Source organism: Falco punctatus (genome assembly GCF_963210335.1).
Source record: "Falco punctatus genome assembly, chromosome: 3".
NCBI lineage: Eukaryota > Metazoa > Chordata > Aves > Falconiformes > Falconidae > Falco > Falco punctatus.
The window spans coordinates 60,438,258-60,456,351 of NC_137582.1; the positions used below are offsets into that span (position 1 = coordinate 60,438,258).

The window sequence follows — 18,094 nt, forward strand, 5'->3', positions numbered from 1 at the left end:
GGAATTCAGATGAATAACATCTTTGAACAAATATTTCAAGCATGCAGGGATTTTATTAAAAAGTAAAAAGATGAAATCCTGTGTAAATTGTTTAGAACATTCTTAGTGAAGACATGTTGATTAATAAACATAAAAGAGGGAAGATGCATATTAATTTGTTTACGTATAAGAGGTTTCTAGCTCATTATAAGTCTTCTAAGTATTTAACTAGTGAAGCAGTGGATAAAACCAGACATTGTCTTTAATCTTGTTGAGGGCTCCAATATGAAAAACCCCAGATTATAGCTAAATATGTATAATAGCTGTATTAATGACAGTGTTTTGAAAATGGGGGTGGGGGTGGTGTCAACTCAGTGAGTTTGCTGTAGTATGGTAAAAGTTTGAGTTCACTTTTCTATCTCAATTGCTGGGACCAGTAGGACTGAAGAAAATTTAACTTCATCAACCATGATCTTTGGTTCTTTTATATAGATAGCCCTAAGTTCTTGGGTATGATTTTGTTAGATGTGATTTATTTCTGTTTATCAACTGGGAGATCTCTAGGAAAGCATAGATGCAGTAGGATCTCAGCTGATGTGTTTCCTGTCTGTTTCTTCTGATTCTTTGCTAAACCACTGCTATGAACTGAGGTATTTTCACTGTTTATTTTAGATGTGTTAAAAAAAAACCATAAACCAAGAAAGAAGCTATTAACAACCAATGTTTATGGGAAAAGAACCCTATGGACTATTTGAAAGGAACTGGAATATTAGCTTAATGCCCTGGCCAAATAGATATTGAGTAATTGCATTCAATCTAACTTAAAAACAAATGAATAAGAAATAGCTGAAGAGTGACCTAACATGTTTTGGTTTGGATTTTTTTCTACAGACCGTCCTTGGAGAAAATCACCATGTATTTGCAAGTTTTCTCTAAAATTACCTTTTCTTTGTAGATACTTGTTTTGTGAGTGTTTTTGCTTCAAAAGTGTTAACACAAGTAAATTTGTTAAAAAAAATGAACATACTTATTTTTTGCAAGCAATAGATAGGTAAAAAAGTAAGCATTTAACTTGTATTGTGCACTTTGAGTTTAAGCGTAAAAACTTTCTTGTATTTTGTTTGCTCTTCGTTTTTCATGAGAGACACTTCTCTGTTCTTACTGGGTTTTCTTCCTGATTTTTCAGAGACCTATACTTTTATTGTTATTTGCACTATTAGATATAAAGCATTGAATTTCTGTTTCTGCTTATATGCAATATTTTTAGAACTGTGTAAGTTCTTTTTACTCATTTTACTTACTGTTATAATATGAATAAATAATCATACCAGAATTATGTTGGTAATTTTGCAGATCCAATGCGTGGGCCACGGAAGCTAGAGGTTGTGGAGATCAAATCTAGACAAATCACTATCTGCTGGGAACCTTTTGGATATAATGTCACACGTTGCCATCGATACAACCTTACAGTCCATTACCGTTACCAGGCTGGAGGACAAGAGCAAGTGAGAGAAGAAGTAAGCTGGGATACAGAAAGTTCACATCCCCAGCACACAATTACTAATCTATCACCATACACAAATGTCAGCATCAAATTAGTACTAATGAATCCCGAAGGACGAAAAGAAAGCCAAGAACTGGTAGTACAAACTGATGAAGATGGTAAGTTTTTGTATTTTCATATACATTGTATGTGCATGCTACCTGATAGTTAATACACTTTTCTGTATAAATGCATGTTCTGCTTTCACTAAAATCTGTAACAGCTTTTTCCACCAGCTTCACCAATTTTAAGGCAGTAAAGGGTCCATTAAAAGTGTTGTAATGATCCTTTACGTAACGTATAACATCACACATCATTTAATCATTTCTTCTTTAAACTCAGCTTGTGTTTGAACTATGTTTTGCCTCTTAAAAGTTCTAGTATTATTTTTGAGGAAATTTCAGGTGATTGTCCACAGTATCCTCATGTAAGCTTTTCTGTTGAATGATATGCTCAACATTAAGTATTTGTTCTTGGTTTGCAGTTTTTATTTCTCTACTTGGCTTTCCAAGTGTGGGATGCTCTTAGTTGCTTATTCAGACAATGTATTCTATATATAGACATTGAAATACATAGATATTCCCTTCCATTTAGTAATTTTCAGCTAACATGGGGTTTTCAGATGTTATTTTTTAATTTTGAGCAATAGCTAAATTGTGAGTGTCTTTTTTGAAGCATGGACAGCAGAACTGGCCACCACATTTTTGTAATGCTCTAACAATATTGCATGAAAAGGTTATACCATCCTCCTAAGTCCTCTGTGATATTATAGTGATTATACATGTAGAGCATTTGCTGGAGCTCTGTTAGCAATGGTATCAAAATGGGACTCCCTTGTTGAATTGGTCATGCACCAGGACTCAGTTTTACCTTTCCAGAACACTCTGTGCTGATGTATAGCCCCTTAATACACCTCTACAAGTGTCCCTTAGGTTTTTTGACCTTGCTTTTAGCTATTTTAAACTGCATACCGTTTAAAGAAACCTTATCAAATGACTGGTATTGCTTTAGATTATATATCTGTCCTCCTCCCATTTTTATTATCTGCAATCTGAACAGGAATGGCTTTGTATTTTCCTCCAGATCAATGACAGATTTTCTGCAAACATGTTGGAAAGATTTCTAGAAAAAAACTTCAGCAATAAAGAGTTCTTCTTGCAATAAATACTTACGTCTGTTGTTTAAACCTATTAAATCATTCAATATAAGCTGTATTGGTTTTGTGTAGTGCTAATTTCTAATCAAAATATATGAGAGAATAAAATTAACAATTTAGCAATATATAGTTAATGCAAAAGATTTAACAAAGCATAGCAAACAAAAAATTGTTTAATTAGAATTAATTTTGCTGTCATCCTCTAATTTTGATTCGGTTCAATTGTAGGATAACAAAGCTAAAGACCTTACAGTTATCTGGGACATTTATGTATTTCCTCTAAAATTGTATGTAACTTTTTTTTTCCAGGCCCTCTTGGACTTTATATTATTCCAAGACCTATTAAAAACTAGCATCAGTGGTTGAGAGAATACCTTGGGCAAAAATTTTAACTTTTTAGTATACCATGCATTTTTAGTACAGTACATAAATCTGATGCAACACAACAGAGCATAGTGACCCAAATAATCATCATAATTTTTTGACTCACACAGTCATGTAGGTTGCAACAGACCTTCAGAGCTCACTAAATCCAACTTTTCCTCAGAGCAGATCAAGTGAGATGAGATCACGCAAGGTCTTGTATGGTTTTGTTTCAAGTATCTCCAAAGACAGCTACCCCACAGCCTCTCTAAGTAACCTCTGCCAGTGTTTGACCTCCTTTGTGGCATAACTCCTCAGAGTTTATGGCCTTCAGATAATTTTAGAGGGCTGCCACAGTGTTTTACTATACTTCCAACTTACTTACACTGTATTTAATTCCTCTTCCTTTACACATAAATCATTAACCTTATGATTTCAAATAACTTTTCCGAGTTCTCTCCTACTTGGAAGCACAGTTTAGTGTCTAGACTTAAGGTTGCCTTAAAGGCATAATCTTACTGGTCCATCCAGGACTTGTAAGCCAGATCAGAAACCATCACCTGTGTCCTTGGAGCTTCCCCTTGGGAGAGCAAGGAACTCTGCGGAGAGCTACGGAGAGGTGATGATAAAGTCTCAAATCAACCACTGCAGCAAGTGGTTTCCACTTTCTTTTCTCTAGCATGTGGAAAATGTTAAATGTATCTTCTTATGGAATTTTCACAAACAGTTTGTGGAAAAATGCTAACCCATCCATTCCTGATGCTTCACAACAGTTCTGTGGGCATTTTTCAGGATTTTCTTTTCACATTCCATTGCAAGTATTGTTACAAAAATAAAATCACAGCTACATGTCCATGTTCTGTTTACACATCTCCTTCTCTGAGAATTGCATTGAGGTTGAGTCAAGGATAGGTAGTTGTTGCAGAACAAACAGGAAACAAGTAGATACATGAGAATAGTTGATATATACCTTTTATCAGAACATTCTGACATCCTTCACTCTTCAGAGGTCGTTCTCATAAATTAAGAGACTAAGAAAAATTAATGGTGTCAGATTTTCAGTTTGGCTGCTTCATAATTTCCTTACGTTCACTCTGCTGTAGGTCTTCAGGCCTAATGTCAGGGAGCATTCCTATTCTTTGCAACATGTGGCTTGTCTTTCCAAGCTAACCATTCTAATTCAGTCTGTTGAAACTATCCCTTGTTACATTAATGCTTGTCCAATTTCATAAATGAATGTTTAATATGTTTTTCATTGTGGGCCAGCAACACTATTGATAAGCAGGTATCACAAGTAGATTTTATTTACAAGAATTTATATTGGAGATGCTGCCTGATTCCTTATAAAAAGCTGATTTGTCCTTTTCTTTCATCAGTAGAGTTTTATGGGAAAAGTGCATTTCTCACTAATTCCTTCTTACAATGAAGGTGACACATATGTTTCCTTAATAGCACTGTCTTGTTAAATAAGTCTTCTCCTGAGCTACCCTGACCTTTGTTTCAATCTTGGCGAAATAATAGTGGGATGGTTTTTATGCCTCAACAGCGCAAATGTTAAGCAGAGCGTCTCCTTCTGAAATTTTTCTCAAAACAGTATTTTTTCCTTTTTTTATCTATTAGTCCCGAGTGCTGTGCCACTTGAATCCATTCAAGGGAGTACTTTTGAAGAGAAGATATATCTTCAATGGAGAGAGCCAGCGCAAACATATGGTGTGATTACTTTGTATGAGGTACCTACATTTTGCCATGATTTAATTTTTATGTATAGTTTTGATTTTTGAAAGTACATAATTAGTAAGCAAATTAATTTTTTTACAGTTTATGTAAAATCAAACTTTTTGAAGGTAGTAGCACTTAAAAATAATAAAATCAAATAAATAATGTAGGAGTAAATTATGCAGGACTCAAAATGTCGCTGTATTATTAGCTTTAAGAAAACTGCTATTTTTAGAACCATGTGATACAGCATTCTACCTAGTAATGTGGATCAAATATTTAAAAGATTGAAAGACTGATCTTAGGGAATTTATTAAGAAATAGGAGATATAACACAGTGGTGACAGTCAACATCACATATAGATAAGACTCATTACAGGAAGCCTTTTGTATTAGAAACAAGCAGGCATAATTTAAAAAAATGTAACAGTTTTAAAATGCAAATTCAAAAAAATGGTATGCTGTTAGATGTCTAAAAATCACTGCTTTTCCTCATGTAAAACCTCTGCCTGAATACCTTTTAGAAAAATTGACAAAAGACTGTAGAGATTAAGCTGTCAGACAGTAATCACTGTTAAGCTTCTTACCTGACCTTACTATAAAATTGGTATTGAAATGCATTGTTAAAAAAAAAAAAAACACACCTAAATGAGATGCAGTGTAAAAGAAAAGTTAAATTGAGTGGTAACCTGTTGATACTGTTTTGAAAACTATTTTATTATAAGAGGATAAAATGTTATGAACAAGTGTGTATTAAGTTTTTATAAAGCTAACTACTTTCCAGTAGTTCAACAGTTGCCTGTCTTCAGGGATCAGAATGTTTCATTTAATATGTTAACGTTTTCATTGATGCAGGGCTTTACATACATAGAGACACACAGAGGTGAATCATCTTTCTATCCATGAACAAGCAAGCATGTCTAATTACATTGCTGAAGAGTATATGCACTGTATACATGCAGTTCATTCTTAAATGTATATATATGTAACTCCATCAGCTGTAATGAGAGTTGTGCAGGTATATTCAGAGATGGAAAAAAATAGCTTGGCCAGACTTTCTAAGGTGGTCAGGACTGTGCAAGTCTCTCAACATCAAAAGAACCTAACATTCCCACAGTGAAGAGAACATTGAAAAGATATCCTTTATACTGTTTATCTAATACACCTCAAAGCAGAGATGGAGGGAGCAAGGCAGTCAGTTAAATCAGAAACTTGATTTAATTGATTTTTAAGTAAAAGATACCAAGAGACTGATGCAACCAAACCATCACTTGTTTTAGAGATGCTGACTCAGTCTAGTCAGGTGGCTGATTATGAACAGATACCTAGCTGCTCAAAGCTTATTTTTCTTCCCTGATGTTTGTTCATAAGCCTAAAATGCATCACAAAGTTTTTGTAAATATGACTGGTAAACTACTTTGAGACCAAAAAATATACACAGTGAATCACAGGTCATTTTACCTATTTTAATTGTATATTTCAGGTGAAATATAAAAGTATACTTTCTCTAATGAAGTAGCTCAGAGGATAAGATCCAGGCAAGTGAGATGAAATTTCAGTACCTGTGTTTTATAGGTTGATTTGGACTATCGATGATGTCTCAGTAGGCACCTCTCATAACTTACTGAGTTTTCTGGGGCCAAGCATTTGTTTTTAGTGCCTGAAGGAGACAGTCTTTTAGTATATGTGGTGGGGAAAACGGTGCGTTGCAGTATCAAGTATTAAAGTATCCATTGCTTTTGTGAAATTCAGTGCAAATCCAATTATTTTACAAACATTTAAAGAAAAAAAACTTTAGATGAAGAAATGACAAAATGACAAATCATACCATCTTGTTCTTTTTATCACCAGTACAGGTCCACAGTTGTAGGAATAAAGGGATTAGTCCTTTTTGGCAAGTTTTCATCTAAATTTGATAACAATAGTCAACATCCAGTGAGAAAATAACACTCATACCCTTTTTTCGTCACTGCAAAGCTAAACTGGTATTAGCAATGGTGGACATTAGAAATCAGTTAAAAAAACCAGTAGAAACAGTCTTATAAGTGGAAATAAAATACAGAAAAAGTGCAAGTTCATTTTAACCTGGCAAAACATTTCTTTTTTTCATGTGTTCTGCATGATCTATGGAAGAACTTAATTGATTACCGAACAAAAGCCACTTAGCTATGTAATAACTAAACACTGCAAAAAATTTGTAAGAATCTAACACAGATGGAAGAGTCTCTGATAGTCGGGTATTCTTTTGAATAAAACTTAAGTAAGATCTTGGAAAATCCAGTTAGGAATCATAGAAATACAGAAAACAGTTAAAGGGAGCTGCAAGAGGTCATTTAGTTTACATATCTGCACAAAACAGGATCAGCTGTATATAAAACATAGTTGCAATGTAGTTGTCTTACCTGTCTTTTAAAATCTCCATAAAAGGTTATGACCTACTCTCCCACAAAGAGGTATAACACCACTTACCATCAGAAGGGGAGATTTTTTTTGGCAATATGTAACCTTCATTTCTTTACTGATAAAAGTTCAAATATTTGGTAGTGTAATCTTCCTCTGTCACCTGTTATAATTAGGAGGATTAGCTGAGTGGTTTTCAAGGCACTTTCAGTTCAAATTATGGATAAGGAGTTGTAGGCAATCTGCCTATATCTACCAAAATAATGTCAGTGTTTATCTAGATGGTATCAAATTTTTTATCACTGATTTTCAGCACTTTATTGAAGTTATATTAGATGGCTCATCTAAAAATCAATTCTCATGAAGTCAGAGCTTTTAGGGATTTGCAAATGTTTAAGGTGTGTAATACTGACACTTAGATGTTTCTGTGTATTGTTTTATGTGTCGTCTTCATGGTAATGATTTGGAATAAATATAGCAAAAAAGAATGTCAATTACCAATTTATATAATAAGACTGTTGGAACTACTTGCATACAAATGAAACTTTAAAAGTAAAAAGGAAAGATGAATCATTTTTACTTTTAAATTTTTTAATGGATTTCTTATTTTTAAATTCTCATTACAGTGCATGGAAATTAGTAATTAATAGAAGAAATCTGGATCAAGTTTTACTGTGAACTTATATTAACGTTTCTAATGAAAATTAAAAATACTGCTTGAATCAAAGAAGGAACTGAGGATACGATATACACTCTGCATATATTACTTAACATTTTATCTCTCCTTTCCTCCAAATGAAAATCTGATCTAGGTACAATATAACAACCTGAAAAATTCCGCATTAGCTATTACAATAGCTAAGCTTTAGCCTAAAATACAAGCTTTACCCACTTTCTGAAAAATTTGCCTTAAGCTGCCCTTATCATCTTTTATGGGTACTCTTATTCAGAGCAAAGTGTAATTATACTGAAGGCAGCTGGAACTGGGGGCTACACCCTATGTTGTTCACTTATCTGTTTACCTGGTTGTTTTGGTTTTGCTATTGTGGCTGATCAAAACCAACAGGAAGATGAATTCAAAAACTGATACTGCTAAAGCCAGCATCTTGAAGGAATTAATGTAAGCCTGAACCCATCCTTTAGAGTTGTAATCTAGCTGCCTCTGAGTCTCTGTATCTCTAAAAGTAATAACTCATACCAGTTATGGCTGAGTTTCTGTGTCCTTTTGTGGGATTCAGGATTTGAAGAGTATAAGAGAGTAAGATAGCTTATCATAAAATGTCTGACAGCGCATACATCAGAAGGGTTTACTGGATAAAGATGCAATCTCTGTCCATCTGCTCAAGGCAGTTTATAACTTTCTTACTCTTTTGCAGATCACCTACAAAGCAGTCAGTTCCTTTGACCCAGAAATAGATTTATCCAATCAAAGTGGACGAGTCTCAAAGCTAGGAAATGAAACACACTGTCTCTTTTTTGGACTGTATCCTGGCACTACGTACTCTTTTACCATCAGAGCCAGCACAGCTAAAGGCTTTGGACCTCCAATCACAAATCAGTTCACCACTAAAATATCAGGTACTTGATTAAAGAATATTATTGTTTGCTTATAATAATGATGTGGGTAATTCTTTTGTTGTTTACTTCTTCTTCAGGATTTAACAAGCAGCAAATTGAAAAAATAAAATATGTGTTCAACCCTGATGTCAAAGTGACATATATTAACATATCTGAAAAACTTCCAAGTGCTTAAGTATCAGCCAGTACTTTGAAATTCTTGTTCACAACTGTAGCTTATCACCCAAGAAGCTATGAATTATGTGCCTGCAGTCAGTGCCAGCTGCTGTTGCAACACAGCATAGGGTTTTTTGGACATGAGAATGAGGGTTTCATTCAGAGCTTAGTCAGCCTTGACATGATTCTAAATTAGTACAGTAACGGTGCTGGAAAATCTCTTTAATGAGCCATGAACAATTGAGAGTAGAGCAGAAATACTGTATATCTAGCACTCACTTAGAAAGTGTAGCTAACTGCCAGCCCGCTTATGTTCCTAGCAGGCGTGTGGACTGAAGTGAATATGAAACTCTATTAGACAAGAACATCAGGACTAGTGGTTTTCAAATAACAGCAGCGTGACTGTCACTTCTGCAGATCCATGAACAATATTTTAAAGCCCTCCCACAGGCAGAGGAACACCTCATTTCTCTGGCTGATGGGGTGCAATACTATTACATCCTCTAAAATTCTTATGTAATTGATGACAAAATGTTTTGCAAAGTTACAGTTGAAATCACTTTACTCTTCACTTCTCTACAATCTTCTTGGGAATTAAAGTGACAGTTGAACTATGGCCTCTTGATAGTATTTCTAGAAAATTGACTTATCTATAAAGCACAAAACTGCATTTCAGAAGGGATAAAGGAAAGCATTTGGGTACAAAATCTTTCTCTTTTACTTTCATTCTTTGTGCATTTCCCCTTCACTTATTTTCTGTCCTCATTGGAATGAAAAGTAACAAATATTAATCAAAAATAGAGCAATTTATCTTTTCTTATTATAGGAAAAGTCGGTTAATGCAAGGTGGAAAACACTGCTGATATAGATGTTTGTAGAGGAAAAAAATAGTTGATAATTTTTAAGTTTAAAAGTTATTCTTTATAGAAAATTTTAATATAGTTAACTCTGATCAGTAAAGATGGGATTAACTTCACATCCCCTTTCCTATACTGAGTAGAAACTTTGTCAGAAATCAGTTTCTGACACAAGATTTAATAAGAGTTAGGATGGCAGAATCAGCCCTTATTAGAATAAGGAAGGAAGGAAACTATTGAGAGTGAATAGAATCTGGACATTTGGGAATAGTGCTGGATCTTAAATTGTTCTTTTCTAAATTTGGCATGTCACCAACTAAAACTCATTAGCATGAACTGCAGGCATGCTTGGGAATGAGGCTAACCTCCAAGCTACCATGTGGCGAGGTTCTGCAAGCTGTCTGCTTTGCACCCCGCTCTCTCATTACTTCTTGTTAGTTACTGTGCTAACAGGGGGTGTTCATGACTTGTCCATGGGTAGTTAAACACGATGTCTTGATGAATTTAAAATAGAAACAGAATGCGAACATTTCTGTATCATTGAAAAATCACAGTCGAAATTTTAGCTCTTGAATATGGTACCCTCTCTGCAGTGCTATTGGCCTATGATCTCGTCGTCTCACTGTAAGGCTTTGAGACTCTTGATGTGGCCAGTGCTCTCCATTTTGGAAAGATGTGAAACAAAACTGCTGAAAATTTATGAATGAAAGATTTCACTATTTTTTAAAACAGATAAGGTGGCAACAGTACATCCTGACCAATTCCTTATTTGAGTGATTAAAAGTTTTATTTTGTCTAACTCTAGACTACATTTTCACCTGAATAAAATACTCTTAATTTCCAACCTTAACTGTTTGAGTAGTACTATTCTGTATTGTAAATAGTTGCCATGTTTCATTCTACAGTTGTGTGATTGGCACTGATGGATGAAGTGATCTGCATGTAAATACGTATTACCAAAAGCAGAGCTTTTAGCAGTGCACGCTATCAAAATTGATGGGTACTCTATCATAAGACTGTTTTTTGTTGCATATAACTGTGAAAAGTCATCTGTGCAAGCTAAAATTTTGTATGCTGCCTTTCATACTAAGAAGAATTGCATCCATTTCAGGAACATGGCTGGCATCATGAAAAAGCTGGTGACCGGTACATTTCTGAAGTTCTTTCAAACAGGGATTTAAATATTTAGCAAGAAGAGATACATTACTCTAAGCCATCACTCTGAAAATCTGTCCAGCTTTGGACAATTTGTAAATGTTGCAGTTTGCACATAAATGGTGGGAACTTGACAGAATTAAGCAGCGAATGTCACCATAGATGCCATAACTTACCAAACAGATTTAAGTTCTCCAAGCTTTTAGAGCCTTGGCTGTGTGTTCATCAATTTCGTGTGGCCCAACACAGATAGGGAGCCTCTAAGGGCCTTATCTTTTAGTGCATCTGAGCTTTCTGCTACTAAAGACCAGGGCGTCCAGTTGCAAAACCTGTGAACAAGAAGAGTATCTCCTATTTTCTCTATTCATAAACTCCTTCTTTACATGTGGGCAGGGTGGAGGGGAAAGAGACCTAACCTAGACAGGAGAGAAGTATGAGTAGATGATGTCCAAGTGCCTGTGGAGAAGTAGCTAGAACTAAAAGGTGGAACTGGGAGAACCATAACTCATATCCTGGACAAGGAGACAATTTTGGTGAAGGGACATTAAGATTAGTAAAGAGTGCAAGTAGGAAACTAGGTGTCATAAGTTAGGAAGATTACAAGATTTGTTAAGATTTGGGCAGGAGACCAAGGGCAAGAAATGGCACTGGATGTTCCAAAAATGTTCAGAGTTTATACAGCTTTCTGGAGATGCTGTTACTCTGTGCTTCTGTTCTATTCAGGATGGTCAATTTGAGAATGGGACATTATGTGAACAGATTCTGGATATTCAAAACCACTAAACTGAAATATGTGAAAATTGTGTCTGAATCTTTGAAGTGCTGTGTAGTATTATGCTTTTAGGCTTCTCAAAGTGGATACCTGAATTACTTAAAATGATAAGTGAAAATGTTTGTGCCTTATATCCAGGACTGTTCTCAGCTTATAAGGAGGTTCTTGGAAATTGTTTTTTTAATCTATGTGAAGCATTTCAAAACTGGTAAATATCAATGAAAAGCAATGAAGATGTTAATGTTTTCACAGCAAACTGAAAAGTTGTGGACAAAAGTGTTAATGAAATCCTTACTTGGATATGTAGGGTAATATGAATAAAGGAGAGAGAAGTTCATATACTTTTCAAGTAGATGCAGCTACTACTGGCAAGGTGAAAAGGGTTAGAAAACACACTTGAAAGAAATGTTGGAGCTGTTTAATTTGCTAGAGGAACCTAGAGTTTGATATTATCTGTATATGGAGCATAATATACTCTGAGTAACTTCATCAGTATGGTACACAAAGTATCCAGTGGCTGGAAGATGAAGCTAAATAAGTTGAGATGCCAAATATGTCTCCACGTTCAACATAAAGTATGATTAGCCATTGGAAGAACCTGCTAAAGAAAAGATCTTCTCCTTCACCAAATGTATTTTCATTTTTCAAGCAGAAATTAGTTTAGGGAGATTCACTGCCCTGCATTATTCCTGTGGTCAGAAAAGATCGTTGCAATGACCACTTTTTGCTTCTTTAGCCTTTAAATCTGTTAATTATGTATCCTCATTAACAACTGGACAATAAGGATACAACAGACTGGTAAACAACCAATGAATCGAGCAGCCTTCCATCCAATATAAACTTAAAAATGCAACTAGATGTTAACCCTGAAAAAAATAGCAATAGTAAAAGACAGTAACTGGGGCATCATTAGTTTTAATCATGACTGTAATTCCTTAATGAAGACACAGTTTGCAAAAGTGCTATCGAGTGTGGCTTCATACCAAGATAAGTTCTCGTGGTGATAATCCTGCTTCATTTGTGTAAATTATGTCTGTGGTGGACATCAGACCCAGGACAGTTACAGCACTAGCTGAAATTCCAGGAATGACAAAGTCTGAGAGCATCCTAATATAACTGACATACCGAGAAAGCTGGGCTCGGTTTCAAAAACTATAGTCTCCTTAGCATGCACATTTGCAGATGCTTGTCTTGAGATAACTTTTAATTTTTAAGTCATGGATTCTCAATACTTTCTTCAAACTTACTCCTGCTAGTATATGTTTGCTGTCCTCATTGGTAGTGACCTGGGATTTCTTTGGGGTTTTGATTAGTTGTTTTTGTTGTTTTGTTTTTTCTTGGATGAAGTTATTTAACAGTTGTCTTACACTTGTAACAGAAAGCCTTTTAGACCTATAATATGGTCTTTATATTTGAAGAAGTCTTTAAAATTTACTATTCAAGTAAAGATACAGCTCCTGAAAGAAGAAATACAAAAATAATGATTAATTTTACCTCTTTTCTTTTCTTATTCTAGCACCCTCTATGCCACCGTATGAACTTGAAACACCTTTGAATCAAACTGACAGCACTGTGACAGTCTTGCTGAAACCTGCACAGAGCAGAGGCGCTCCTGTCAGGTACTGGGAGGAAAATCTCTATAAAATTAAAACCAAACTGATTAATTTTTTGAACATGTTTTCTAGGGATTTTCTACACTACAGTCTGTGTCTAAATTCATGTCTGTATTAGCTCTAATTAAATTAAATAACTGAAGAAAATGAATGCTTTGATGTTGAGTGTTCGTGTATTGTTTAAAGGATTTGATCCAGATGCAAGTGGCTTGTTCTTTGAAGATAAGGAACAAAGCCATAGCTCTGTTGTGTGGGTGGCTTCTTTAAGGTAATTGCTTACTGCAGTGTTATAAGTTCAAGGGCATATCACATTTCTTTTGCTGAGCTACTGTCTTTAATATTGTCTTCTTGTTTACTTCACAGATTTAAGATAATGAACTCTTAGTAAGCTAGCCAATTTAAACAATATGTACTGTAACATTTGTAAAGTATTTACATTTAATTGACCATAATAGCAGCGATAGGGGAAAAAAAATCAACCTGGAAAACCAGTAGCTCAGATTCTTTAGTGTCATATAGTACCTGTTAATAAATTTCCAATTTGTAGAGGTTTATTTAACCGCTAGATACACAGTACTGTCTAAGTCCTTCATTGATTAGAATAAAAGATGCCTGCTTCTCAGTGAAGAAAACAGAGGAATAGTTAGATTATTTTGAATAAGAAACAGTAGGTTTTGAATGAGGACCAGTAATAGGCTCAATACTTATGTATACAATGAAAATACGGATTAGAGAAATACAGATTTTTCAGAGGTTTATTCTTTTGTTACTGTAGGAAGAGTTTCCATCTATAGTGAATGACTATCAATTGTTTTCATTGTGATGCTAAGGTTTTTGGTAATTTCTGTTTGTCTAGGAAATACAGATCTTATATATTCATACATACGTGAATGAAAATAAATGTTCTTTGGGTTTCTTCCGAGTATTCAATGTTTCATATATTTTGGGTTTTTACTATGCAACATATTCATTGTTGCATTATGTATTATATGTAGGTAGCTCTGCATTTAGGAAATGCCATCCTGCTGGTCATTCAGACACCTTTTTAAAAAGAAAACGTAACACTTTGGGAAAGCCTGAACCAGCTGAGAAAACAGATTTAATGAAACTTTTTGATTTAGCAGATCAGATTAGAAACAGAATGATTTGATGTTTGTCTTACTGTATCTCACAAAGCTATGCTGTAGTCCTTCTGAATTCAAGCATCTGGATTAAAATAATACCGCTTGGAGTCATTGTTTAAACACAAACATATTAGACCATTAATAAAATAAAATTCATTCCTTTCATCTGCATCATGAACTAAAGATGATTGACTCCTATAGCAGTAGTGACACATCAGAAGCTTCACTGAAACTGAAAGGAGCTAGTTAAGAGATTAAAGTGTGCCAAATTAGATCTTGAATGGTTAGGTAAATAGGAGGAGAGATTTAAAGTAACGAAGCTATAGACCTGACACAGCAGCAAATTTACCGAGGTCCTTTGCAACAGGTCTTAAAATAAGTGAATGCTGTCTGCAAACTGACAATGTAAATACTGAATGAAACAGAGTGTGAAAATTAAAGAATTTCTTAATACCTATAACATTTTATTGTGCACTACAGTCTCAAGCACAGTGTCATTGCATAGCTTGTAGAGTACATTCTGCATACGGATTCTATCATCTTAATCTGTATTCATCGGGTGTTAAAAGTTTAGTCATATTTCATTTATGCACGCCACTAAGCAAAATGCCTTGTCTCTTGATTCTGCTACTACTACTACCAGCTTGGTTAATGCAGATTTTTGAAACTGCACTAAACTTGCAGTGTAAATGATTGTTGTTGTTTTATTGATCAACACATCAGCCATGTCACATAAAATTCTTTAATTCCTGAGATGGGTAAGGAGATCACAAATTCTACCATTCAAGTTAACAAAGCTAATACCTGGGGTCATCCAGAATTCCCAAATTTTCTGTGATTAAATTCTTTTTCTCTGCTTAAATATGAAAAATCCTGATACATTCTACCTTATTTAGACTCTGCACACAACCACCACAACCTAAAAGGAGAGAAGGGGCAGTGCTGATTGTTTAAATGTTGATTCAAAAACCAGACTTTATAAAGATGTTCAGGAAGCTCTGTTTACAATGATAAAGTACACATAAATCACCAAGGCCAAATGGCATTCCAGGTTGTTTTAGAATTCGTAAGACTGGACATGATTAAAATGTATTTTGTCAGAGTTTTAATACAGCAAATGCTGCTTGCTTTGTCTTCAATTTCAGGTCCAGCATGTTTTATAGCTGTTGCTGTGTTTATGTCAAGGAGATTATTTTGGAATTATATATGTTTAAAGCAGTAATGCATTCAGTAATGATGCATGGGTGCACTTCTTTAACAGCTGGCTAAGCTATTTTGATTTTTGGAATGATTGTAATTTGCAAGGGTGGTGTTTTTTTTCATTTAAGAAGATGGTTCTTTGGAAATTGTGTAATATACATCTCGTGATGTATGTGTATGTAAGAGTCAGTGAAGTTTTAAAGAGTTTGCATAAAAAGCATATAAATGTAAATATTTTTTGTATGAGTGCATTTCAACATCTATTGAGGGACTCTCTCTTCCAAGGCACTATCTTTTGTAACTTTTACTTCTTCAGGGCAAGTTAGCCGAAAGTTAAAAAGACCCTGGGGCCACATTGTCTGCAGGTACATAGCTTGGTCAATTCCATATACTTAAACTAAGGAATGCTGATTTATTACAAAAATCTGGCTCATACACAGAAATGAAAAATTTAATGCTTGGTAACTGCATGTATTTAGTATTATTTATATTCATCTATGTTAGAAAGAGCTTTAGATTGTTTGCCACATTCTGTTATAAACAGTACTTGTGACCTTCTCTGGGAAAGTTTTCCTGCAAGCTTTTAGCTTCAGCAGAGAGAAGCAAGTTTTCTTTGTCACATAGATTTCCATTCAGTCTTGCTATGGTAAAGGTTGAGTGTTTCCACTTCTTCTATCTCGCTTACATAATCAGCAAAATGCTGTCACCATACCACCTTCCTCCTGCTATTCTGTGCCACATCTTCAAAAAGCCTTAACAGTAAACATCCCAAAGGTTTTGGCCCAGATAAGACCAGAACCACCTAGCGACAGCAAGCACTCCGAGAGCAGCAGACTAGGGAGCAAGAAGGATAAGACAGAAGGCAAGATCATCCAGGGTCTGCTCTGCCTTCTAGTCTCTTTCTCATATTACTGTTACAGAGTTTGGCTCAGCTGCATTTGCCCCATTAAACCCTGCTAATCAGTTAATGGCCCATTCAGCCACCCCTTTGGGTCTTACAGACATCACGGGCAGTTGGTACTTTCCTCTTCCAGCTTGAAGTGAGGGAACAGGAGGGCCAAGCCTGTCAGCTAGCAATGCCCTGTGGATGCAATGCATGGTTGGCATTTAGGATGTCAGATTACTTCCTGGGCTGAGGGATCAGTCCCACACCACCTGGAGCTGCAAAGCCCAGACAGGATGAGAGGGAAAGAGAGAACTGCAGCAATTGAAAATAATATAATTTAAAAATACCTTAAAGAAAACACGCAGAAGGAAGCAAATAAACTTTGAATTATATGAGTTGAAAGCTGAGAGTATGCTAGAGCGAAGGCAGTTTGTGTACTCTCAACGCATGACCCTTATCACCATTGTGCCCAGCTTCTTTAACATGCATGAATAAGAACAACTCTGCTGGGAAAATAAGGCAAACATCTCTTTGCTTGAAGTGCTTAATTTTGAAATGTACTTCTAATCTTTCCTCCCTGAAGAAGTAATGTATACATTTCAGGCCAAAAGACTGTATTGAGTTATTAAGTATTTTGAAGTGCAGCTGAAAACTACCATTGAAATTTCAGAATACGTGCTATCTAAAGTGATAAGCACTCCTTTCTACTACTTCATGAGATAAACACTTCATGATGTGTTCAGATTGTCTAAATTCCAGAGATTTATATTTCTTCTTGGCCTAATCCAGACCCTAAAAGGCACCCTATAAATACTGCGTTCACCATCACAGGTGGGTTTAAGGCCATCTGCGCATGGTCCCTGGGACAGGAACTGCATGTTTCAAAGGAAGATGCATGGTTGTTGTGATTCAACCCCAGCCACCAGCTAAGTACCCCATAGCCACTCAGTCACTTCCCTTCCCTGGTGAGACATGGGGGAGAATTTGCGGGTGGGGGTGGGGTGGGGAAGGTAAAACCTGTGGGTTGAGGTAAGAATAGTTTAATAATTGAAATAAAGTAAATAATAATGGCACTACTACTACTAATAATAATAATAGTGATAATAATGGAGGTAAGAAAGAGAGAGAGGAATAAAACTCAAGAAGGACAAGTGGTGCACAATACAGTTGCTCAGCACCCACTGGCTGATGCCCATCCAGTCCCCACGCAGCAATCAGCCCCTTCCAGCCAACTCCCCCCCCAGTTTATATACTGAGCATGATGTTCCATGGTATGGGATATCCCTTGGGTTAGTTTGGGTCAGCTGTCCTGGCTCTGCTCCCTCACGGCTTCTTGTGCACCTGCTCACTGGCAGAGCACGGGAAACTGAGAAGTCCTTGACTTAAGCTAAGCACTACTTGGCAACAACTAAAACATCAGTGCCTTATCAACATTATTCTCACACTAAATCCCAAACACAGCACTGTACCAGCTACTAAGAAGAAAATTAACACTATCCAGCTGAAACCAGGACAATGGTGTAAAGAAACCTTTGTTGGCCCAAGTCCAAGGAGTATTTCATTCTTTATGTGGCTTAGTCATTTCAATAACTATCA

General features: G+C 35.6%; 1 protein-coding gene across 8 annotated transcripts in view; it reads left to right on the forward strand.

Moving 5' to 3' along the window:
• The window catches only part of PTPRM (protein tyrosine phosphatase receptor type M), a 480,832-nt gene that overhangs the window by 258,782 nt on the left and 203,956 nt on the right, over positions 1–18,094 (forward strand). For all 8 annotated transcript variants that reach the window (XM_080378965.1, XM_080378966.1, XM_080378970.1 and 5 more), the window contains exons 8-11: positions 1,333–1,641; positions 4,662–4,771; positions 8,534–8,735; positions 13,192–13,294. In XM_080378965.1, the coding sequence (XP_080235091.1) occupies positions 1,333–1,641; positions 4,662–4,771; positions 8,534–8,735; positions 13,192–13,294 (724 nt within the window). The remainder of the gene's footprint in view (positions 1–1,332; positions 1,642–4,661; positions 4,772–8,533; positions 8,736–13,191; positions 13,295–18,094) is intronic.